Consider the following 21,550-nt stretch of genomic DNA (forward strand, 5'->3'; position numbering starts at 1 on the left):
CAAAGCTGGTTTCAAGAAACCAAACCAAAGTCATAAAGCTGATCTTAGAAACTCCCATTACTGATTTAAGGGTGGTTTGCCACATGGCTTTGTCAGGACTGAAATCAGCTTAATGAGTCACAAAATTTTGGTCACAAAATGAGTCACCAGGAAGACTCATGATGGGAAGGAACAGGAAACATGCATATCTTCCTTGTTTTGACTGTTCATGCTGTAGCAACTGGATTAAAACATTAGCTGGGAACCACCAAATAGCCATGAGATGTGCAGCTGTGCTCCCAAACTGAAGAGCATTGCTTGTCAAGTGATTGTAAACAACATCTAATATATGTCACATGGTAGGAGCACACCGTGGGATTAAGCAGAAGGGTGGGCACCTACAGCAGTGCTCAGTTTCCACAGGAAAATTTCAGAAGGAAGTGGGTTATTTCTTATACAAATATATTATGTGCAGTGCAGTGTGCAGTGAGATTGTCAGTTCCCATTTACATAGATTGTGACTATTGTTGTGTACAGCTCTATGGCAGGCAAGGCAGGACCCAGACGCAGGACTCAGACACAGGGGAATAAACGAAAGGAGACAAGTTTATTTGCTGCAATAAGATACTTGAAAATTCAAACATACAAAATACAAACCCAACCCAGGAGGAAACCAGGAAGCTAGGGAACTTGGGATAAACAAGGGAAACACTGCAAATAGGAACAACCAGACAACAAGCAGAGGGAGAGGGGGAACTAAAATCCACACGGGAGAACGTGAGGATGGGCAACAGGTGGGAACACGGCGCTAATACAGACTAACAGGACAGGGGAAGCAGAACTGAACATACTGTACGCAGGACAGGAGACTGTCCAAATAAAGCAGGGAGTACAATAAACACGGAGATGAAGACTAAGCCACACAGGCTTGACACAGGGAGAAACAGACATGGAGACATGACTGACTGGGAAGACAGAAAGTAAACTCCAAACACGGAGACAAGAGAAAAACAAACGTGAAGACAAGACACAGGAGAAGACACTGAGGGGAAAAACTCACAAGTCACAAAGAACTAAAGGCTAACAGAAACATACTTAATACATGACGTAAAAATAACCACGAGGAAGAATCACATTGAATATCTGAAAATAAACAGCATAATGTCCAGAAGCTTGGAAACACTGGGTCATACACCCAGTACCATGACACCTATATGTACAAATGCACTGAGAAATGCATCTTAAATTGATACATAAAAAATATATTTTAGGGGGGAAAAAGCAAAGAAATTAGTTAAAATGTAGAAGTTATAAAAAAATTACATAATAATAATTTTTGAGTTTTGTTATTATTTTTGAAAATTAAAGCACAAAGCTTTCATCCCTTTAGCTGGAGGTAAAAAATATTTTGAGTGAGTAGTGATGGTAACACAAATTTTAAAAAAAATTAAATCCTCTTTAAAGCCTAAAATTAAATGAGCCTATAAACCAGAACTTTACAAGAATACTTTGACATTCATAGCAGGATCCTAACTTTCAAAACACCTACCTATCACGTTACTTTCTTCTAAAGAGGTCTCTGTTTTAGGACAGGCGTGGCTGGAAACCTGTGGTTAAAGAAAGAAAAAAAAGATGGCAGCGAAAGAGGAGACCGACCAACATGTGTTACCCTTAAAAAAAAATCTTACTTTTAACCTCAGCTTCACCATTCTTTCCAAGCAATCATATCATCATCATTCCCGTGTCAGCACCATGTGGTTAGAAATAATAGAAACCGGCAGTCCACCTGAATTCACAGCGAAAGCAAAACAATCAAAATCTACACTTAAAAACTTTGGAAACACTTATTCTTAGAACATGATGGACACAGACAAAGTCGAGTATTTTCACTCTGCCCCTCATATTATGTTAATGTTTGTTTAATGCACTCCACTTTAATTTTCTGCCCTGGCTTAGAACAAAAAAAGAAGGAATTCCTCCTGCTCCCTTATTTCCCCAAAGGTGGAGGTCTTATTAATGTTGCGTGGCTGTCTGGCTCAGCTGAGTGTGTTTACTCAGTGGTAGCAGGAATGTGCTAAGTGTGACTTAAAAGGAGCTGTTACAATTTCATTTTTAACTCATAAAGCAAACAGAGCGCCCCTGAGATTTTTATCAATGGCTCCATTCATTTCAAAACCCGCCCACCAATCAGCAAACTATCCGCTCGGTAACGTCACGCCCATTGGGAAAAAAAGGATCTGGGCTGTTACCTGCACACTGATTGGTTAGTAGTACGGAGAGAGGCGGGGTCTTACGTAGTCCATCGGCTATAAATTAGAGTTTAGCTCCTCACTCCTTTAGAAAAAAAAGGATAGAAGTCCGAGCTAATGAGAAAAAGAAACTAGAATCTTCATGTGAAATTAATGAAGATCAATAATATTTCCTTCGATTTCTGCTTGAAATTGTTGTTTAAAATTACTTGTAGGGTTTTTTTGTTTGTTTTTTAACTTTTAAGGATAATCATGACATTTCTCATCTATCTGACGCTACTGACAACAGCCGTCATCACACAGGTAAGATTAAGTATGTGAGTCTACTTAAAGATTAAAAGTACTTGTGACAGTAAAAGTGCCCTTAAACTTTGAGCTACCGAGTCTGAACAGCAAACACTCCTTCATTGAAACAAATTAATCCTCATGAGCCAGCAGCAGATTTTACTGTACTTTATCTCGGTCATGTTTAAAGTAATTAAAAAGAGAGAGAGAATGAGAGAAAAGAAAAGAAAACGAACACAATAAGGGGAAATAGAGTGCAAGTGAGTTTAACAGTGGCACTGCACCCCCACTTATATAATGACGAATGTTTTTTTCTGATGAAGTTTGCCTTTCTGGTAATCACCTTGTCTACTCATGTCTTGTTTTTTTAGAGCATAGTAGCATGCTGATTCCTAAAAAACTGGAACAAGTTGGCTCTAGTACTGAGCCATGACTCAAATCACGAGCCAGCAGGGGGCTGAGTACAAACCCTGAGTTGTCTAGACACTCGGAGAAGGCTGACCAGCAGTAACTTGACTTACTGTAGAGATTTACTACAATGCTTCATATCTGGATGAATGACCAACAAAATGATGATCTGTCACAAACCCTGGGGTGTCTACAAGATAATAGAAATTCAAACATACATGTGCCAGAGCTCATCCACACAATTTGGTATCGTAAGAAATGCTGAAATTGGTAGATTAACAGCCTGCTGATGACAGGCAGTCAGAGGGGATGTGGGAATTTTCCGTTCCAAGTACCAGGAGACTTCTTTACAATTGGGTTATAGATGCAAGCCTGTGGGGTTTATTGTTTTTATTTTTGACTGTTTTATTTTGATAATAATAATAACAGTAATAATGGAAAATGCTACACACACACACATACAAGTCGTGTTCTGAGCTTTGTCTGAATATGTGAATCTTTCAGGTGACTGCTCGCTGCCCAGCGGTGTGTGAGTGCCCCGCAGAGCCTCCGGTCTGCCCTCCAGGCGTGAGCTCCGTCTCAGACAGGTGTGGATGCTGCAAGGTGTGTGCTGCACAGCTTAACCAAGATTGCAGCCCTGCGAGGCCTTGCGACCACCACAAAGGGCTGGAGTGTAATTATGGCAATGACGTGACCATGGCCTGGGGCATATGCCGAGGTGAGAAAACAATGAAAGCTGGGAGGGAAGAAATCTCAGAGGAGGGGGGAAAAAGCTACATCTGAAGTATTAAAATGCAAGAAAATGTAGTTTATATACTGAGTGTAAAAGAAAAGCCGAAAGGGTGCGACAAAGGTCATAAGAGAAGCTTTCTTAGGTTTGTGATTTAGAAACATGGAACCTTGCACAGCAGGAGACATTTTAATGAGTAGTGATGTTTTATGACAGCAACAGGGGGTTTCAGGGATAAAAATACTCTTTCCTTCTGCACCATGCCGGTGCTGCCCCACAAACTATGAATAGCTGGTTCTTCCATGCCTACGAGACGGGGGGTCTGACTCTTCCTGCTTCTTTGTATCCACTCACTTTTTGATCTCATTTGTCCTGTGGGATTTTTTTAGTGTCCTGTGTCACTGTTGGTGTTGATGAAGTCAGAAGCAGTGAGTAATATGTGTCTTTTCAGCAAAATCGGAGGGACGCACATGTGAGTACAATGGAAGGATCTACCAGAATGGCGAAAGCTTCCGTGCTGGATGTAAACACCAGTGCACCTGCATTGATGGCGCTGTTGGCTGCGCGCCTCTCTGTAGCAACAAGCTGCCACCAGCTTCACCATCCTGCCCCTACCCACGCTTGGTTAGGATACCTGGGCAGTGCTGCTTCACTGTCGACTGCAATAAGGGCACATGGCGCCTTCCACCTAAGTATCAGGTTTGTTACATTGAGTTTGTCAGGAATTTGTGAAACAGTTTGATGATACTGGAGGTAAAAATCACTGTGGATGAACTTGTTAATTGTGTATTGAATTAAACAATTTGGCCAAAAACTTTAAAAAAAAAAATCAGCTATCAAAAATTATATTTTCTTATTTTGTTTACTATAATTTGGAGTTGCTTTGGCAAACTAATACAAGCCACTGTAGTACAGCCTCTGGTGCAAGGATGCCGAAACCTTTCTGATTAACAGTATCTGGTTCGCTTGCTGAGAGCAGGTACTGTTATTAAGTGCTTTAAAACACCTAACCCCTTGAAAATCAGGGGTTACGCCCACTGTGGGGAAAAGCACACGAAAGTCGGACACGGTCATGGCAAAGATGAACTGCAACCATCTAATCTTGCGTATCTCTCTGCGCAGGTGCATCCTCCACAACAACACCCGCACAGACCTCGGCTCCATCCTGTGCCGCGCCACCCTGAAAATGACCTGGTCCTAGCCAACCAGCTTACAGACGTCAAACCCAGCAGCTGGCACAGTGAGCGTGGCTACAAACACTTGCCTGGTATGCAAACTGTTTCTCGCAATGTAGTTCATATTTTAGTAACTTTAAGTACTGCTTATTTTCATTGGTTGTATAATATTAAAGATTCTCTATATAGGTAGTTCAATTGTTCTAGGCTGTGTGAATGAGGTGGTAGAAAGGGCTCTTTCTGTCCTCATGCTGAAATATCTTCAGGCCAGACGGTGGTCATGTTATCCCCGGTGGCAGACCAGCACCTTGCATTACCATTCATGTGCAAATGAATGAATGGGTGAATAAGAGGCAACAATTGAAAAGTGTTTCTTAAATCACAAGGTAAAGTTGTTACATAATGGCAGTACTTTTACTGTACTCTGAGAATATGAGAACAGAGTTTTTCACAATCACAATGTTAGCCTCAGACACAGATGTGCTCACATTTGCCTTTCACAAGAGCAACACTGCAGGAGATCCCAAATTTATCATCTGCTTTGCTCTGATTTGCTATCAGTAACTTATCTGTATTTATATTCTTGGTGACCTTCTATCTTGCTTTTAACAATGAACAAAAGACAATTGGATAAATAAACCTGACCAGCAGAAAAACTATCACTCAATAGTAGTGCTAGATTCAATTTAATTCAGTTCAGGTTTACTTATATAGCCTCATTTCACAAAAACAGCTGCCTTGAGGTACTTTATATTGTAAGGTTACGACCCTACTATATTAGATAGAAAGCCCAACAATCGCACAACTCCCTATGAGCAAGCACTTTGTGACACTGGGAAGATAAAACACCCCCATCTGCCACGACCGGTTGGGGATGAATGGAAAGAGAATGAAAAGCCACTAATCACCAAAGCTGATCCAAAAGTGGGGATGAACGTCTGAACCAAATTTCATGGCAGTTTATCTCATAGACATTGACGAGGTACCTGACCTCCAGATCAAGAATCTCTGCTCTAATTGGTGTCATTTTTCTCCCTGCCTTTCACCCACCCTCCGTAACCCTCATACATTCCTCAGTGTGGAGCCCGCTGAAGGAGAACAAGTGTGCAGCACAGACCACCGACTGGTCCCCGTGCTCTCGCAGCTGTGGGATGGGTGTTTCTTCTCGTCTCACCAACAAGAACCCTCAGTGCAAGATGGAGAGACAGACCAGAATCTGCACCATACGGCCGTGTCACAGCCTGGCGGTCCCAGCTAAGGTGAGATGGACTGAGCGTGATCTGAACGAAGGAATGAGACAGACGCAGACAGGGACCATAGTTCAAACAGCCGTATCACTGCCGAGATAACTTGTAATAGCAACTTATCTCTCACGCAGTACTTTGCTGAATTGTGATAACACTTATTATTTAACCTGTATCTGCGTTTGACTCCTCATGCAAAAACAGTACCTTTAATTTTGCTTGAATGAAAAATTAGATGTTCTGGAACTGAGTAAACATGCTCTTAGTGCTAAAGCCATCTTTATCCAGAGCTTAAGAACAGAGATTATCTTAGCGGTACTTTCGGGAAGCTCCACATCCACTGGGAACTGGGCAGTGCTGATTTACTCAGCAGTGTTTTGGTGGCAGCCCGGCGCCTTTTTAAATATAGTCCCCCACCCTCAGCATTCCTGCCAAGCAACTGTCCATAGCTAGGCTCTGTCTGTGTACTCAAGCCCAGGGAAGTTGTGTGTCTATATTAATCCTACACGTTGGACACGGTAAGAACTCTTTTACTCTGCTCCACTGAGTTAAAAGCTCTGCTGCCAAGAGCTGTCATAGGTGTTGGTGTATTTAACAGCAGAGGACACTCAAATGTTGAATAAATATTTAACCTTAAATATAATCACATTTATCTAAAAATAATCCCTCTCTGATTCCCTGCTTTGGAAGTCTAGTCCTCTTAATGTGAAACAGACTATGAGTGTAAAGCTGCTTTAATCTGCCGCTCTGTAAGGCGCAGATGGGGGTATAAATCAGATCTTGTTAGATTATTTATTTATTCATTTATCTTGATTCCAACTAATAATAATCATTATGACCCAGGTTATAACTCTTATCTCTCTGCTTTCATAACTCGATCACAGAAAGGGAAAAGCTGCTCCCCAACTGAGAAAGTCGCAGAGCCAATCCACCTGTCCTATGGGGAATGTGTGAGCATCCGCCTCTACAGGCCCAACTACTGCGGCGTGTGTACGGATGGACGGTGCTGCTCGCCACGCCGCACCCGCACCGTGCCTGTGACCTTTGCGTGCCCGGATGGTGAGCGGTTTCAGAGGCTGTCCATGTTGATCCAGTCATGTAAATGCAGCAGTGATTGCGGCCACCTTAATGAAGTGGCCCTCCCTCCTCAGCACTGGATGTACGGAGATACTCACAAGTTCACAGACTAGAATTGAATTGAGAGTCTTTTTTTTTTTTTGCTTGGTTTTTTTTTTCCTATTTGACTTTAATGTGACGAGGTTTGTTTTCTTAAAGAAGGAAGCCGCTTGAAGACGAGGAGCCATTTTTTTCCTCACCTGGCTCCAAGTGAATGAAGGCCTCAGGCCACCCGCCTCACTGCAGAGACCATAGGCAGGAAGGACTGCCTTGGTATTATTCATCTTAAAGACAACCCATATTATAATATCTGTGACCCTGTGTTCCTGTTCAAACTGATGTGGGACTTAAATTAGAGCCCCGAAATACTCTGAACTTCCTGCATTTCCTAAGTCCTGCTTCAGGATTTGAGACTCTCCAATCAGCCTGAGAGGACAAATGCTACAAAAGCAACAAAGCACTTTATTTATTTAGCACTGAAACTTTGTGAGCAGTGCACAAGAATCTGACATGACTGCCTTACCTACAGACAGGTGACAAATGAAAGGGGAGGAAAAAGGTGTTGAGCCACTATGTGCTGCCAGCACAGCTTCACTGTGCCTTGAAGTCTCTAATGGTCTGTTGGAGGGATCTTTCTAATCATTTCCCTCATTTGGCAATGGTGACAGAGAGCCCTGTCATATTGGTCCCAAGCCTCCGATTACAATATTGAGATTTAGTGACTGTAAAGCCATGTTATATCATTCATGCCCTGGATATTGTCAACGGGTTAAAGATGATCACAAGTTTTTAATTTGACCTTTTGCTGCCAGTTTCTTTCATTGTAGGGGCCAAAGATTATAATTTGTCACCCATTTATTAATCTTTAGCTCAACATACTGTAAATACTTCATATCTCCCAGTGCACTGTGACGACTTGCTGACAACCAGCTGAATTAACTTTTGCAGTTTTATGTAGAAACCTAGAGGATGTTATGCAAATGTGGATGACTTGTTTTATTCAAAACAGAAAATCACCATGGTGTTATAGCTATATCTCTCTATATGGCATGATGCCATGTAAAGCACATGAGTGAATTCCCTTGAAACTCACACTGTTAGATAAGAGACATTATCTTTGACTGATAAGAATTCAGGAAGAACTGAATCAGAGCCAATTGCCTTGGTTTAGCATTTAATACAACTTAGATAAATTTATTAGCCAAATAAATGTTTTCTTTATGTTGGATCACAGTGTATTCTGCAAAACACATTTCTTGATTTTGATCCAAGACTGTATACAATCGTGTTCTATTATAGATTAAGACACTGTACAGTGTAGCAGTCACCAGTTTTTTGTTGGTCAATCTATGTGATAAAACTGGCTCCTGTGCTCAAGCTTCATGTGACGTTTTATTTTAATTCAACTTTGACGGTTTCAAATTAAGTTTCTCCACAGTGCAACATCACCAGCTGTTTATCAACAGTGGATACCTCCTCAAACTGTGTGATAGCGCCCTCTGCTTGTGGGTATCAATATCTGCAGATGCCAAGCTATGTCTGGGTCACTCCTGTTATACTTTTATATGTAATGTTAACATCTGACATGCGTTAAATGTTTAAAGCACACAAAGTGAAGTTCATCACCGTCGAATAAGGTATAAAAGTTTATTTCTTTAACCAAAACAATATATCCACAGATTTTTGCTTCTTTTTTTTTTTTTTTTAAACAAGGAACACACTAAAACAAACACTATGCAGCGAGATGACAAAACACGTTTTATCACTATGAACGTGCCTTCACAAATGGTTGGATGGAAACATTAAAATAAATGTTGAAGGTTTCTTTTCATCCACCAAAACACAGTAACAACAGGGATCACATGATCTTCACTGGAAGGGCGCTTCATTCATCTGGACTGTTCAACTGCAAAGAGACATGAGGTTAACATGAGGTAGAGAAAATTTCTATAATAACTTTATACAGTAGCTATCACACTTGAGTATTTCTACACAGCAGTGATGTAGTATGTGAACATGGCCTGTTATCTGTACATAATTACAGGCTTTCATTTGCAAATGCATGGCTACTTCTTAGTTTAGTTTTAAAGATGAGCTAAAATCTCAAAATGCATTCAGAATTTTAGCAGTCAAGACAACACAATACATACTAAACAATGTTAATCACCACTTCCTGTAATCAAAAGCGTGATACTACGAAAAGAAGATAAAGAAGAAGAAGTGATGTCGAGTGGTGTGACAGCTCCTCAGGAGGTGCCACAAACGGCTATACCACATAGGGAACTCAACTCCTTTGGAGTCAGCACACCCATCATCATGACTTTTTACTATGCCTTCCTGGAAAGCATCATGACCTTCTCCATTACCTGCTGGTTCGACTCTCTCAGCCTTCAGAACAGGAACAGACTGCAGCACACTGCATCAGTGTGCTCTAAAATCATTGGCCTGCCTGTCAGAACTCTGGCACAGGTTTTCAGCCAGCCGGCCCTTAGACAGGCAGCCAAATTCATCAATGACCCCTCTCACATTCTTCACCCCACATTTCAATGGCTCCCCTCTGGGCGACGCCTCCGCTGCATTTCCTGCAGGACTGAGAGGAGGAGAGCCACCTTTGCCCCCAAAGCCACCCTGCTTTAACTCCAGCCGATAAGACCATTTCCCACACCAGAAACATAAACTATTCTATAAGGCTGGGCCATATCATACCGTTCACGGTAATACCGGTATAATGTTTGGCAAGGATAAGAAAATGAAATATCGCGATAGAATATGGGTAAAATGCACATGCGCAGTGCCTTTGTTTTCATACGCACATGGCGGAAAAAGCATGACGGCGACGGAGAATGAGAAGAGCAAAAGTGGATCGTTGAATGAAACGAGTTTGTAAAAATGCTGCAACTTCAGTGGTGTGGAACTGGTTTAGCTTTTGTCCTTCAGATACATAACAAAGCACTTTTTTTGGTAGAGCATGCTAGCGGGCCGTCGTTATTACTGTGTTTTTTGGAAAATACGGCACACTTCAAATCAATCCTTTGAGTTTTCTGAAAATCGACAGTGCCCCTTATAATCCCGTGTGCCTTATGTATGAATTCTGGTTGCGTTTACTGACCTCGAAACGATTTTATGTCGTACACGGCGCTCGAAAATCTGTCAAATGTTTTAGTGCGACTTTGCTAAGCTACGAACCCGCACCGCTCGATGGATTGTCGGAGCATTACGGCTATCGTAGGCAGGCGCCTCGCGGAGTGATACGTACTGTGCTTCAACATAATATTACCGTATTGTGTGTGTGTGTAACCTCTTTTAAGTTTTGTGGATATTATACATGGTTATGCTGAGGATATGTCGGCCAATTTCCACTGGAAATGCCTTTTGGTTAAACTGTCAGCAAGGAATTTGCATTTGGAGTGTTAATTTTTATATAGCTTCATAAAAAACAGCTGCTTCTTTAAGTGAAAATACATTGATGGTTTTTTTTGCACTAATAAAGTTGTGGAGTTGTAAAGTATTTTGTCTAGTGTCAATTATATCGTCAGTTATATCCTTATCGCAAATTTTCAAATGTATATCGTGATAAATATTTTTGGTCATATCGCCCTGCTCTACTACTCGAAACTCTTTTTATACTGCTGAGACTTTATTCACTTGTAGTCACTTACAGTTATTTATTCACCTTTAGGTCACTTTAATTTTAAAACTGTGTAATTTTAAAACTGTATATATACTGTATATTCTGTGTATTTATTATCTCACTCTTATTGCCTGTTTATGCTCTGTCCTTATCTTCAACGTCATGCTGCTCTATTTATCCCCAAGGGGCAATTAAGATACAACAAAGTCTTTCTGACTCTGATTCTGAAGTTCTCAGTAAACAAATACCTGTTGCAGCTAAGGCCTACAGACCAGTCAGGGAGCTCCTGGAAACCTCCCAACACTAGGAAAAAATGTGCATTCCCTGACCGGTTGGCTAGTGGTTGCTGGCTGTCACTAGGTGAAACTGGTCATAAAGAGGTATACAGTGTGACACCAAAATACTTAGTTAATATTATAATACTTATATAGTTATTAAATGGGCGTCTTTAAGCCAGGTTCATGACGCCTGCAAGCAACAAGATACTTACTGTAGGAAGAAATATCGATTTCTTCTGGTAGCTCTGCTACATTGACCTCGAAGCGGTCTTGAACCTCATTCAGGGTCTTGGCATCACTCTCGTCTGACACAAAGGTGACGGCCAGGCCTTTAGTTCCAAACCTGCCAGCACGGGCCACCTGAACGATACACAAGAAATTTACTGCTACACATGGCCTCAGCTTTAAAGACCAGAAATGGGAGGTTTGGAAATGAAAATATACCAATGTCTCAAATTAAATATTACTCACTCTGTGAAGGTATGTGTCAGAATCCTCTGGCATGTCATAATTGAAGACAATGTTAACTCGTTCAATGTCCATGCCACGGCCGAACAGGTTGGTTGCCACCAAAATCCGCCGCTGGAAGTCTTTGAACTGCTGATATCGGGATAACCTGGCAGGAGTAGAGAAGCAACAGCATCATGAACTGCAGAACTGAATAAGATTATATCCAAAACTAAGAGTTAATAGTCAGTTGGGTCTAGTTTTAGCCTGTCTTTTACAGGTACTGACACTGTCTACAAGCATTTGAGCCTCGAAAAAAAAAAGTACACAATGAGGACAGTCTCACGTGACAATAACAAAAAATATGAAAAACTTAAAAAAAAAAACACTCTTCTTTCTAAAGTGACGCAGCACCAACCTCTCTTCCTGCGCCATGCCCCTATGGATGGCTATAGCAGGGAAGTTCTGCTCCACCAGTAGCTGGGACAGAGCAACACAGCGAGCTACAGACTTCACAAAGATCACCACCTGCGAGGAATATAAAAGAAACTGCTGAGTCTTGCATATTTTCAGATTTGTACTGGAAAAGGCAGACATGGGAGGGTTTAAGAGAGGACAAGACACAAAAGTTATTTTAGAAAATAAATAAAAAAAATTAAAAAAGGATAAAAAACAAAGCTGCATTTGTTAACAATTAGCAAGGATTTAAAACAAATAAAATGGACATAACAGATTCCAACTCCTTTCAAAAATATTACCACTGATACCTGGTTGAACTCGAGCACATCGAGCAGGTCGAACAGCTTTCGGTTCTTCTCGCTGTCCTTCAACTTGCAGTAATACTGCTGTAGACCATGAAGTGTCAACTTGGTCTCATCATCCACAAACACTTCCATCGGCTACACAGCAAAGGACAGAATGACCAGCATTAGTCTCTCAGACAGATCTACAGATTACCTGGAAAAGGACAATTCTAAACTGCTGAGAGGTTCAATTTGCCTGCTTTATGAGCAAATATGACAAAGGCAGCAACAAATGGCCAAAAATAAAAGGAAACTCGACTATTTTCCCATTACATTTCTGATGATGAGAAAAAAAACAAACAAACACTGAACATCATTTTAATACTGCTAGCACTCTGCAGGCAGCAACATTTGTAAGTTTAAGGAAATGGAGGTTTTTTTCCATCCTTTTTCAATAAGCTGCTCTCACTGATGACACATTTACTAATTTGCTGCTGCAATTTTCAAACAAAATGCCAGTGGCAGCATTATAGTGCAACAGTAGTGATACAGCACTGTAACCAATGACTTAGCATAAGTAAAATGTAAGGACAAAAGTAGTCTAGACAGTGTTTTCCCTGGAAATTTTTAAGTGTAGGCTTGCTTTGCTGTAGTGCACACTAAGGAACATAATGTTGCGATAGACATTGATGTTTTTGCCATACATGAAGCTGCACAGATTTAACGTGTATGGCCACATGTAAACTCACATCCTGCATGAACTTGCGGCACACGGGGCGGATCTCCTTGCTCAGAGTTGCACTGAACATCATAACTTGCTTCTCATGAGGCGTCAGTCGGAAGATTTCCTGGACATCACGTCTCATGTCTTTTGCAAGGAAATAAATGATACATCCAAAATTATATTTATATATCTATATATGGTGTAATTTCTTAATGATGACCTTTAATAAGCAAAATGTATGTAATCACCATCAGAATTTATCTCAACAATATTTACTTGACACACTCTATCGCCACTCCTACATACTGGTCAAAAGCCTTCACCAAGAGTCGACTATAAACAGCTTGGTTCCTCTCACTTACCCAACTGCTCCAGCATCTTATCACACTCATCAAGCACAAAGTGTTTGATGTTCTTCACACTGAGGGTCTTGTTACGAATGAGGGCCAGTGTACGTCCTGGAGTTCCTACAACAATGTGAGGGCAGTTCTTTTTCAGGACTTCCTCATCCTTCTTGATAGCCATGCCACCAAAGAACACTGACACCTTGACAGTGGGCATGTACTTGGAGAAGCGCTCGTACTCTTTGCTGATCTGGAATGCCAACTCTCGTGTGTGGCACATCACGAGGACAGACACCTGCAAGGAAACAACACAGAGGTTTTATCAACGCTTTCATCTTTATATAGCATGTACATTGTTGTTTATCTCATTTGTGTATAATGCCATTACAATATCACAAACTTCCTTTATAAATCCCCCAAATCATGACTACTTTATAATGTGAAAGAGCAAATTAGAAAATACTTAAAAAGATCTTAAAGGCACCGTGCTGGACTAGAAGCTAAAGACATCGGACATGAACTCAAACGCTTCTGGTTCTCATTCAGACAGAGACGTTTTCGGATTATCTGATTTCATCAAAGCCTGAGTAATTCCAGATTAAAGTTTGCTAATGCTGAACATAACGTCTGTATTGTTTGTAGTCAAAAACACTGGGTGTGTAACACATGCAAATTACAGTAGATAATCATACACCGAAATGTTAACCAACAACACAATCTATAGGCTTGTCTTGGGAGTTCACTTCTACTATTGTAGAAATGTGTTTGAAAATAAATGTGATCAATCAAAAAAAAAAAAATTCATATTGATCTGAAAGAAGTCTTTCTTCTTCCTGAACTGTGCTCCCAGAGCATAACAGAGCTACCCGTTCTTTTCGCTGCAGGGGTTAAGGATTCACATCTTTTCTTTAATTTCTTAGCCAACTATGTAACGTCCCATAACAACGCAGAATTAGAGAGCTTGTAAAACTGTGTAATGACAAACTCACCTGACCATCCACAGGTTCTATCTGCTGCAAGGTGGCTAGCACAAACACTGCTGTCTTTCCCATACCAGACTTGGCCTGACACAGGATATCCATGCCCAGGATAGCTTGAGGGATGCATTCATGTTGAACTGAAAGTAAAACCAATTGGCAATTATACATTTTTCTTTATATACATACTAAGCGTGCAGTTACAACATCATAAGAAACAATTTATTATGTGTGGCTGTAGTTCTATGATCAGGATCATGTCCAGGAGTTTATTTGAACTTTAAATAACCCTGCTATCCACCTTCTGAGGGATGCTCAAAACCACAGTCAACGATGGCACGGAGCAGCTCTGGTTTGAGGAGAAAGTCTCTGAATCCCGAGCTGTGGATGGATACATATGACCCCTTCACCTCCTTTTTATTTGCTGGGGTCCCACTCTCTGGGACTCCCTGAGGCTCCTCATCCTCTTCATAATCCAGAAGTTCATTATCAAGATTATTCTCTGACATCTGTATAAAAGAATGTACAGCAAGGACATTTGTTATAGTAGAGATTATATCTAAGTTCTTTAATATGTGGATTAATAGTTTATGAGAAAGCCAGGAGGTTTTAAAAGTATGAATAAATAAATCAAAAGTATATCTTTATACCTTTTACAATTATTAACCAATAAATTAATCATCATTAGACACGTACCTATATAAATAACAGTGTACATAAATTAACAGATGAACAGTGTTAATAACGAATTGTTGACGTGCTAGGCTGATAGAATAATTAAAAAAATAAGAATAAAAATGCTCAATTAAGTCAAATCTAATCAGCGAATTTAAGGCTGGGGATAGTCAGAATGGACCTCTGTCTGCTCACTGTTTAATGTCTAGTGTAATACAAAGGATAACTATCTCAAGTCAAAATGCAGGTCAGCGTGTGACCCGGTATAAACAATGGAGTCCTTCCCCTTCATTCATACCGGCTAGTTAGCAAGATGGGTCGGCAAACATTTCCATTTATGTTACTCTAATGTTGTTAATTACACGGTATTTAAAATATGTGTCTATTTAGAAACAAAATTATCTATTGCACCTAAAGCTAAGCTGTCTATATTAAATCAAAACTGAATCGGAGCGAAGCTAACATGAATTTGCATAGCATGCTAGCTACCGAAGCAACCTTCAAATCAACAAATTTGAGACGGGTGCAAAGCGTTCAAAGCATTTCTTAGTTTTTAAACACGTCTACGCATTTCAGAATGTAATGCAGAAAAAATATGAAGGAACATCAACGTCACCTTGCTATGAAATTTTACACTCCGCGGATTATCGATCTGCGTGAAACTAACGAGCTAGCTAGGAGCTTCTAACGAGCACACACGTATGCTGCGTTCAGGTACAATCTGGATAATGTTTAGCTTTCTGATTCCATTTCCAACATTAATACTTAAATAAAACACTTCGATGGCTGAATTTTCCGGTTCTTCGCCACCTTAACTCTCACGCATGAGCTTTTGTACGGTCTATGTTCTTAAGCCAAAAATCATGATCTTGTCTTTTATACCTATACTTTTTTTTTATCATTATTACGGTATTTGGAAGAACACCTGAATGCATCAGCAGAGGGCCGGTGTTGTGCCAAAAAGTGATTGTCTGCCGGTACCGGTATCGATGCTTGTTTTAGTAAAATTATAAAGAAAATGATTATACATACATTACTCTGAAAAGGTCTTCAGGGCCCCCTCCTTTATATTTTGTTAGGAAAATTGAAAATGGGTGCATCCATCGATTGAAACAGGTAAACATACATGGAGATACAGTATATAAGTAAAAAAAAAAAAAAATAAAAAAAAATAAAAAGCTTGTACAATTCTAACAAGATTTAAAGTCTGTATTTTGTAAAACCACTACCATGCCAATCAGGTGCTTCACAGATGGTTATGCATGGTAGATTTGACTGATTAAACCTTTCTGCAGTCATAATTCCGTAGAAGAGAGAATATCTCCATCAGCACTAATTGAAATGCAGTCCCAAACCAAGACAGAGCCTTCACGGTGTTTTACAAATGGCTATAGGCACTCACTGTTGTGTCTCTGTCCTGACGTCCTTTGTATGATTTGAACGAAAGAATAAAAATATGTATTCCATCAATCCATGATTTTCTAAATTTCTTAGTCTTGAGCTGGAGCTGGTATACCACTGTCCAAGACCACTTTAAGAAACCATACAGGGAGTGCAGAATTATTAGGCAAGTTGTATTTTTGAGGAATAATTTTATTATTGAACAACAACCATGTTCTCAATGAACCCAAAAAACTCATTAATATCAAAGCTGAATGTTTTTGGAAGTAGTTTGTAGTTTGTTTTTAGTTTTAGCTATTTTAGGGAGATATCTGTGTGTGCAGGTGACTATTACTGTGCATAATTATTAGGCAACTTAACAAAAAACAAATATACCCATTTCAATTATTTATTTTTACCAGTGAAACCAATATAACATCTCCACATTCACAAATATACATTTCTGACATTCAAAAACAAAACAAAAACAAATCAGCGACCAATATAGCCACCTTTCTTTGCAAGGACACTCAAAAGCCTGCCATCCACGGATTCTGTCAGTGTTTTGATCTGTTCACCATCAACATTGCGTGCAGCAGCAACCACAGCCTCCCAGACACTGTTCAGAGAGGTGTACTGTTTTCCCTCCTTGTAAATCTCACATTTGATGATGGACCACAGGTTCTCAATGGGGTTCAGATCAGGTGAACAAGGTAGGCCATGTCATTAGTTTTTCTTCTTTTATACCCTTTCTTGCCAGCCACGCTGTGGAGTACTTGGACGCGTGTGATGGAGCATTGTCCTGCATGAAAATCATGTTTTTCTTAAAGGATGCAGACTTCTTCCTGTACCACTGCTTGAAGAAGGTGTCTTCCAGAAACTGGCAGTAGGACTGGGAGTTGAGCTTGACTCCATCCTCAACCCGAAAAGGCCCCACAAGCTCATCTTTGATGATACCAGCCCAAACCAGTACTCCACCTCCACCTTGCTGGCGTCTGAGTCGGACTGGAGCTCTCTGCCCTTTACCAATCCAGCCACGGGCCCATCCATCTGGCCCATCAAGACTCACTCTCATTTCATCAGTCCATAAAACCTTAGAAAAACCAGTCTTGAGATATTTCTTGGCCCAGTCTTGACGTTTCAGCTTGTGTGTCTTGTTCAGTGGTGGTCGTCTTTCAGCCTTTCTTACCTTGGCCATGTCTCTGAGTATTGCACACCTTGTGCTTTTGGGCACTCCAGGGATGTTGCAGCTCTGAAATATGGCCAAACTGGTGGCAAGTGGCATCTTGGCAGCTGCACGCTTGACTTTTCTCAGTTCATGGGCAGTTATTTTGCGCCTTGGTTTTTCCACACGCTTCTTGCGACCCTGTTGACTATTTTGAATGAAACGCTTGATTGTTCGATGATCACGCTTCAGAAGCTTTGCAATCTTGAGACTGCTGCATCCCTCTGCAAGATATCTCACTATTTTTGACTTTTCTGAGCCTGTCAAGTCCTTCTTTTGACCCATTTTGCCAAAGGAAAGGACGTTGCCTAATAATTATGCACACCTGATATAGGGTGTTGATGTCATTAGACCACACCCCTTCTCATTACAGAGATGCACATCACCTAATATGCTTAATTGGTAGTAGGCTTTCGAGCCTATACAGCTTGGAGTAAGACAACATGCATGAAGAGGATGATGTGGACAAAATACTCATTTGCCTAATAATTCTGCACTCCCTGTATTAAGCATGGCTCCTTGAAAACAAAATATGAAGAAATGCACAATGTCTCCAAAATTTTGTACACCAACATCCATAAATGCCAATAATTAGATTTAAAAATAATAATAAAACAAACAAAAAAACAGTAGGTATCAGTTAAGCTGTATTTGCTGCTTTTGGTATGGAAAAGTGTAGTATCCAATTTGTCCACTTGATGGCAATAAAGTAATTGTCCAGTTGATGCACATTATCAATACTGTGCACAGTAAGTCAGTCACCCTTCAAGCCCTGCCTTTAGAGAGTAAGAAAATAAAAGTCAATTAAAATATATCCTGTTATTAAAACACCATCATCGTTTGTTGTATTGTGGCATGTCTCAATATGTTAGGTCACATTTCCATATATAACTGAAATTCAAGATGTCTCTAAAAAGTGAATGTGAATTTGGGGGGAATAGAGGACACTGAGACAATATTTGAATCTAAATGTTTATCACTTTACATTTGTACAGTCCAATTAATCATAGTTTAACTATAAAGTGACAGTTTTGTTAGTCTATTAAAAACCGGGTGTCTCTTGGAAGGTAAAAATAACAGAAACTAACAAAAATAAAGAAAAGGAAACTGGGATTATTTTGATTACGTATTGTGTGTTTGTTCAGTGTTGAGTGTTTCCCTGGAACCAGGTCTGCCTTTCCATAGCAGAGGCAATGTGCAGAATCTCACACCATGTAATATAATTATTTTTACTTCATACACTATGTGAAATGTGCTTGTGTTTTTATTGGCAGCATTGGTAGCAAAGCTGTAGCAGAATTCTCAATGGGGCTATTGTGATTCAAAACTGGCAAGTCTCGGCCAAAGATCTGGCCCAGAAGATCTGGCCCAGAAGATCTAATCTTGGCTCCTTTTTTCCAGCTTTAAATGCTGTATTACTAACCTCATCTTAAAAGCAACTGCACTTTGATCGCCCCCTTTCTTTACTGAGTTTACATTCTCTAATCAGATCTTGATTAAATCACATCTTGATTGATTAGTTCACATAAGTTCACATTAAACTCAGGAAAGTTAAGGTGTTGTTTCTAGAGAAACAACTAGATGTTTCTCTAGTTGTTATTTAACAGAATAACGTCTCCATACAAATCATTAACTTCTCAAATACAAAGTAGACTAGTCAATACAATAACTAATAGGTTAGTTTAAATGCTACTTACATATGAGTGATGCATCAGCACTTATAACCTCCAGCACATTTAGTTTTGACACTTTACATTATACTTATTATTATTATTTTTATTATTATTATGCACTCTCACTATCCAGTAACAGGTAGCTGCTTCTGTCGGTTATAAGATAATCAAAAGTATTACCACAAATTAGCTGAAACAATTACATGTTTTTTATTTTTATTTATTTATTTTTTGTCAGATAATGAATAATATCGTTGCCAAATACCGATAAATCCGTTTAACTGACACCGCTCTGTGACACCTGCGGAGCCCGCCTTCTAACAGAATAAAGCTCCTCGGTGATTGGTTGTATACGTTGTCCTTCCACTGGAATCCCGTAATTCTGCCCTGCCATTGGCTCGTGGCGTGTCGCTCTCGCCTCGTTCCGCAGTTTGATTGGTTCGCCTTACCTCGAGCTCAACCTGAAGCCTAAGAACGCCAGCCATTCTGTGTGATTTACTTGCAATGATTGATGCATCCGTTTATACCACATCCCTGCTGAGCCGTTGACTACATCACACGGCTGTCATGGTTATTTCAGTGGACGCCTCCAGAAATATTTTTCTCCTCTAAATTCGGTTCGCACGCGCACGTCCCCTCTCACCGCGTGCGCTGCCTCGCGACCAGCGAGCGAGAGACGCGGCGCTTCCTCCCCGGTCGAACGGCGGCAGGAGGATGGCACTGTGCTGGACGGCGTATTTGTCCTCGGTGGTTTATTAAGATTTTAATTAGCCGGTAACACGCGTTTGACGTTTACGACAGACCGGCTTGGGAGCGACGCTAAACACACCGCTCCGATTATGGAAAAGGAGTGCAGGTAAGCGTTAACGAATCGTATTTGTTTATTTGACGGTTTTATATTTTAATTAAACATTAGCGTTTTCACGAGCAGTCAGTTGAAGGGCTTGCGAGCTTATTGGTTTATTAAATGCTATGATAACTGAACGGGCCGACATCAGTAGCAGCCGCTGCTTCCAGGGTCTGCTCCATTTGTATCAGTGAAAAAAACCCACTGTACAACATGCCAGCGGAGACGCGGCCCATTCATTAGCACATAAACCATATTTCTTGCTAATGCTTAGCACGCTGCTGGTGTGCCATGTTTATATCGTCTTTTCCTCAATGTCCCGTCCTCGTTTCGTGTCGTTACACAATCATGTTGCCGTAGGAAGCCGGGACATTTGGTGCCGCAAAGCGAGAGGATGATGTGTCATTTTGGCCACAGATGTTGATCCAGCCGAGCCATGAGCCGACTGCAGAGCATGCAGGCCCCTGTAGTCCAGGCATCCTTAAGCAACAGCAGCAGGCCAGGATAATGAGCTGTCATGTCCAAACAAACCAGGCCAGTAGATTACAGGATCTTGGAGTATGAGTTTGCAAGATGGGATTATCGATAGCAGAGGGACTGCTACAAATATCTCCCTCCAGATGTTTACTGTACTGCTCATGCATGCCCTCTAACTACTCATCATAGGTGAATCCCGTTGTTCTTGCTGTATTTATCTAATCAGAGTGGGGTTAACAAGTAAATCCTTTGTAATGTGCTTGACTGGCTTTACTGCTCTTACTACAGGCGAGTTAAATAACTCACTACTGACTCATGAGGGCAGACATGCTGTATAATTTTAAAAAACCCAACTGTAATAACAAAAATAGAGAAAGGGTGGGTTAAATACACCACACGCCTGACTAGTCAAGAAATTAAACAATTCTCCACCCTTCTTCCCCCAAGTACTCTTTCTTATCTTTTTTAAGAGGGCAGACAGTCTGAGGATTTTATTAAATTGCTCTGTTGACAAGTTCAGTGCTCCATGAATGAGGGCTTGCACTGAGTAATGGGTGAATAATGGGCTTGTCATGTGTTGATGTGAGAGTCAGTGAGATAATGTTTATTTTTACCTGTATAATCCACTCACTGTGCAAAAGCCTTCTCACACATTTTGCTGTCAAGGAAACCGGTATCAGATTCTCACATCCTGGTGACCTTGTTTTTAAGCGCAAAGGCCTGAAACTTCATCTTTATCTGATCCAGCAAAGAAATAGGAACAAGTGACTGGTACTCTGTGACATGCAAACACACCCTAGTTCTTCCCAGCCAATCTTTTCCTTTGCGCTCTGCAACTGACACTGCTTCCTCATTATCTGTGTAAGACTGTGGTGAGCAAAAAGGCTCCGGGCAGTGTCTTAAAGATAAACAATCTCAGAGATGCGTGTACACCTTACATGTG

General features: G+C 40.6%; 3 protein-coding genes across 4 annotated transcripts in view; 2 read left to right on the forward strand and 1 right to left on the reverse strand.

Annotated features, from left to right (window-relative positions):
* The first annotated feature begins 2,315 nt into the window (after positions 1–2,315).
* On the forward strand, positions 2,316–8,892 carry LOC120729188 (CCN family member 1-like). The gene is made up of 6 exons (XM_040024708.1): positions 2,316–2,531; positions 3,426–3,639; positions 4,103–4,350; positions 4,774–4,918; positions 5,904–6,085; positions 6,955–8,892. The coding sequence occupies exons 1-6, from the start codon at positions 2,481–2,483 to the stop codon at positions 7,258–7,260; spliced, it is 1,146 nt and encodes a 381-aa protein (XP_039880642.1). The 5' UTR covers positions 2,316–2,480; the 3' UTR covers positions 7,261–8,892.
* LOC120729187 (ATP-dependent RNA helicase DDX39A-like) lies at positions 8,876–21,005 on the reverse strand. The gene is made up of 11 exons (XM_040024707.1): positions 21,001–21,005; positions 15,622–15,675; positions 14,632–14,839; positions 14,343–14,470; positions 13,372–13,648; positions 13,035–13,153; positions 12,310–12,441; positions 11,961–12,070; positions 11,567–11,711; positions 11,308–11,455; positions 8,876–9,092 (listed from the first exon to the last, which is right to left on the reverse strand). Exons 3-11 carry the CDS (start codon positions 14,837–14,839, stop codon positions 9,076–9,078), a joined length of 1,284 nt encoding a protein of 427 aa, XP_039880641.1. The 5' UTR covers positions 15,622–15,675; positions 21,001–21,005; the 3' UTR covers positions 8,876–9,075.
* evi5l (ecotropic viral integration site 5 like) overlaps positions 19,721–21,550 on the forward strand; it is a 40,411-nt gene continuing 38,581 nt past the window's right edge. The window contains exon 1 of one of the 2 annotated variants that reach the window (XM_040024705.1): positions 19,721–20,139. The gene's annotated coding sequence lies outside the window, so the exon portion shown is untranslated. The remainder of the gene's footprint in view (positions 20,140–21,550) is intronic. The other variant, XM_040024706.1, reaches the window with a different exon arrangement.

Source organism: Simochromis diagramma, unplaced genomic scaffold (genome assembly GCF_900408965.1).
Source record: "Simochromis diagramma unplaced genomic scaffold, fSimDia1.1 OVJJ01000302.1, whole genome shotgun sequence".
NCBI lineage: Eukaryota > Metazoa > Chordata > Actinopteri > Cichliformes > Cichlidae > Simochromis > Simochromis diagramma.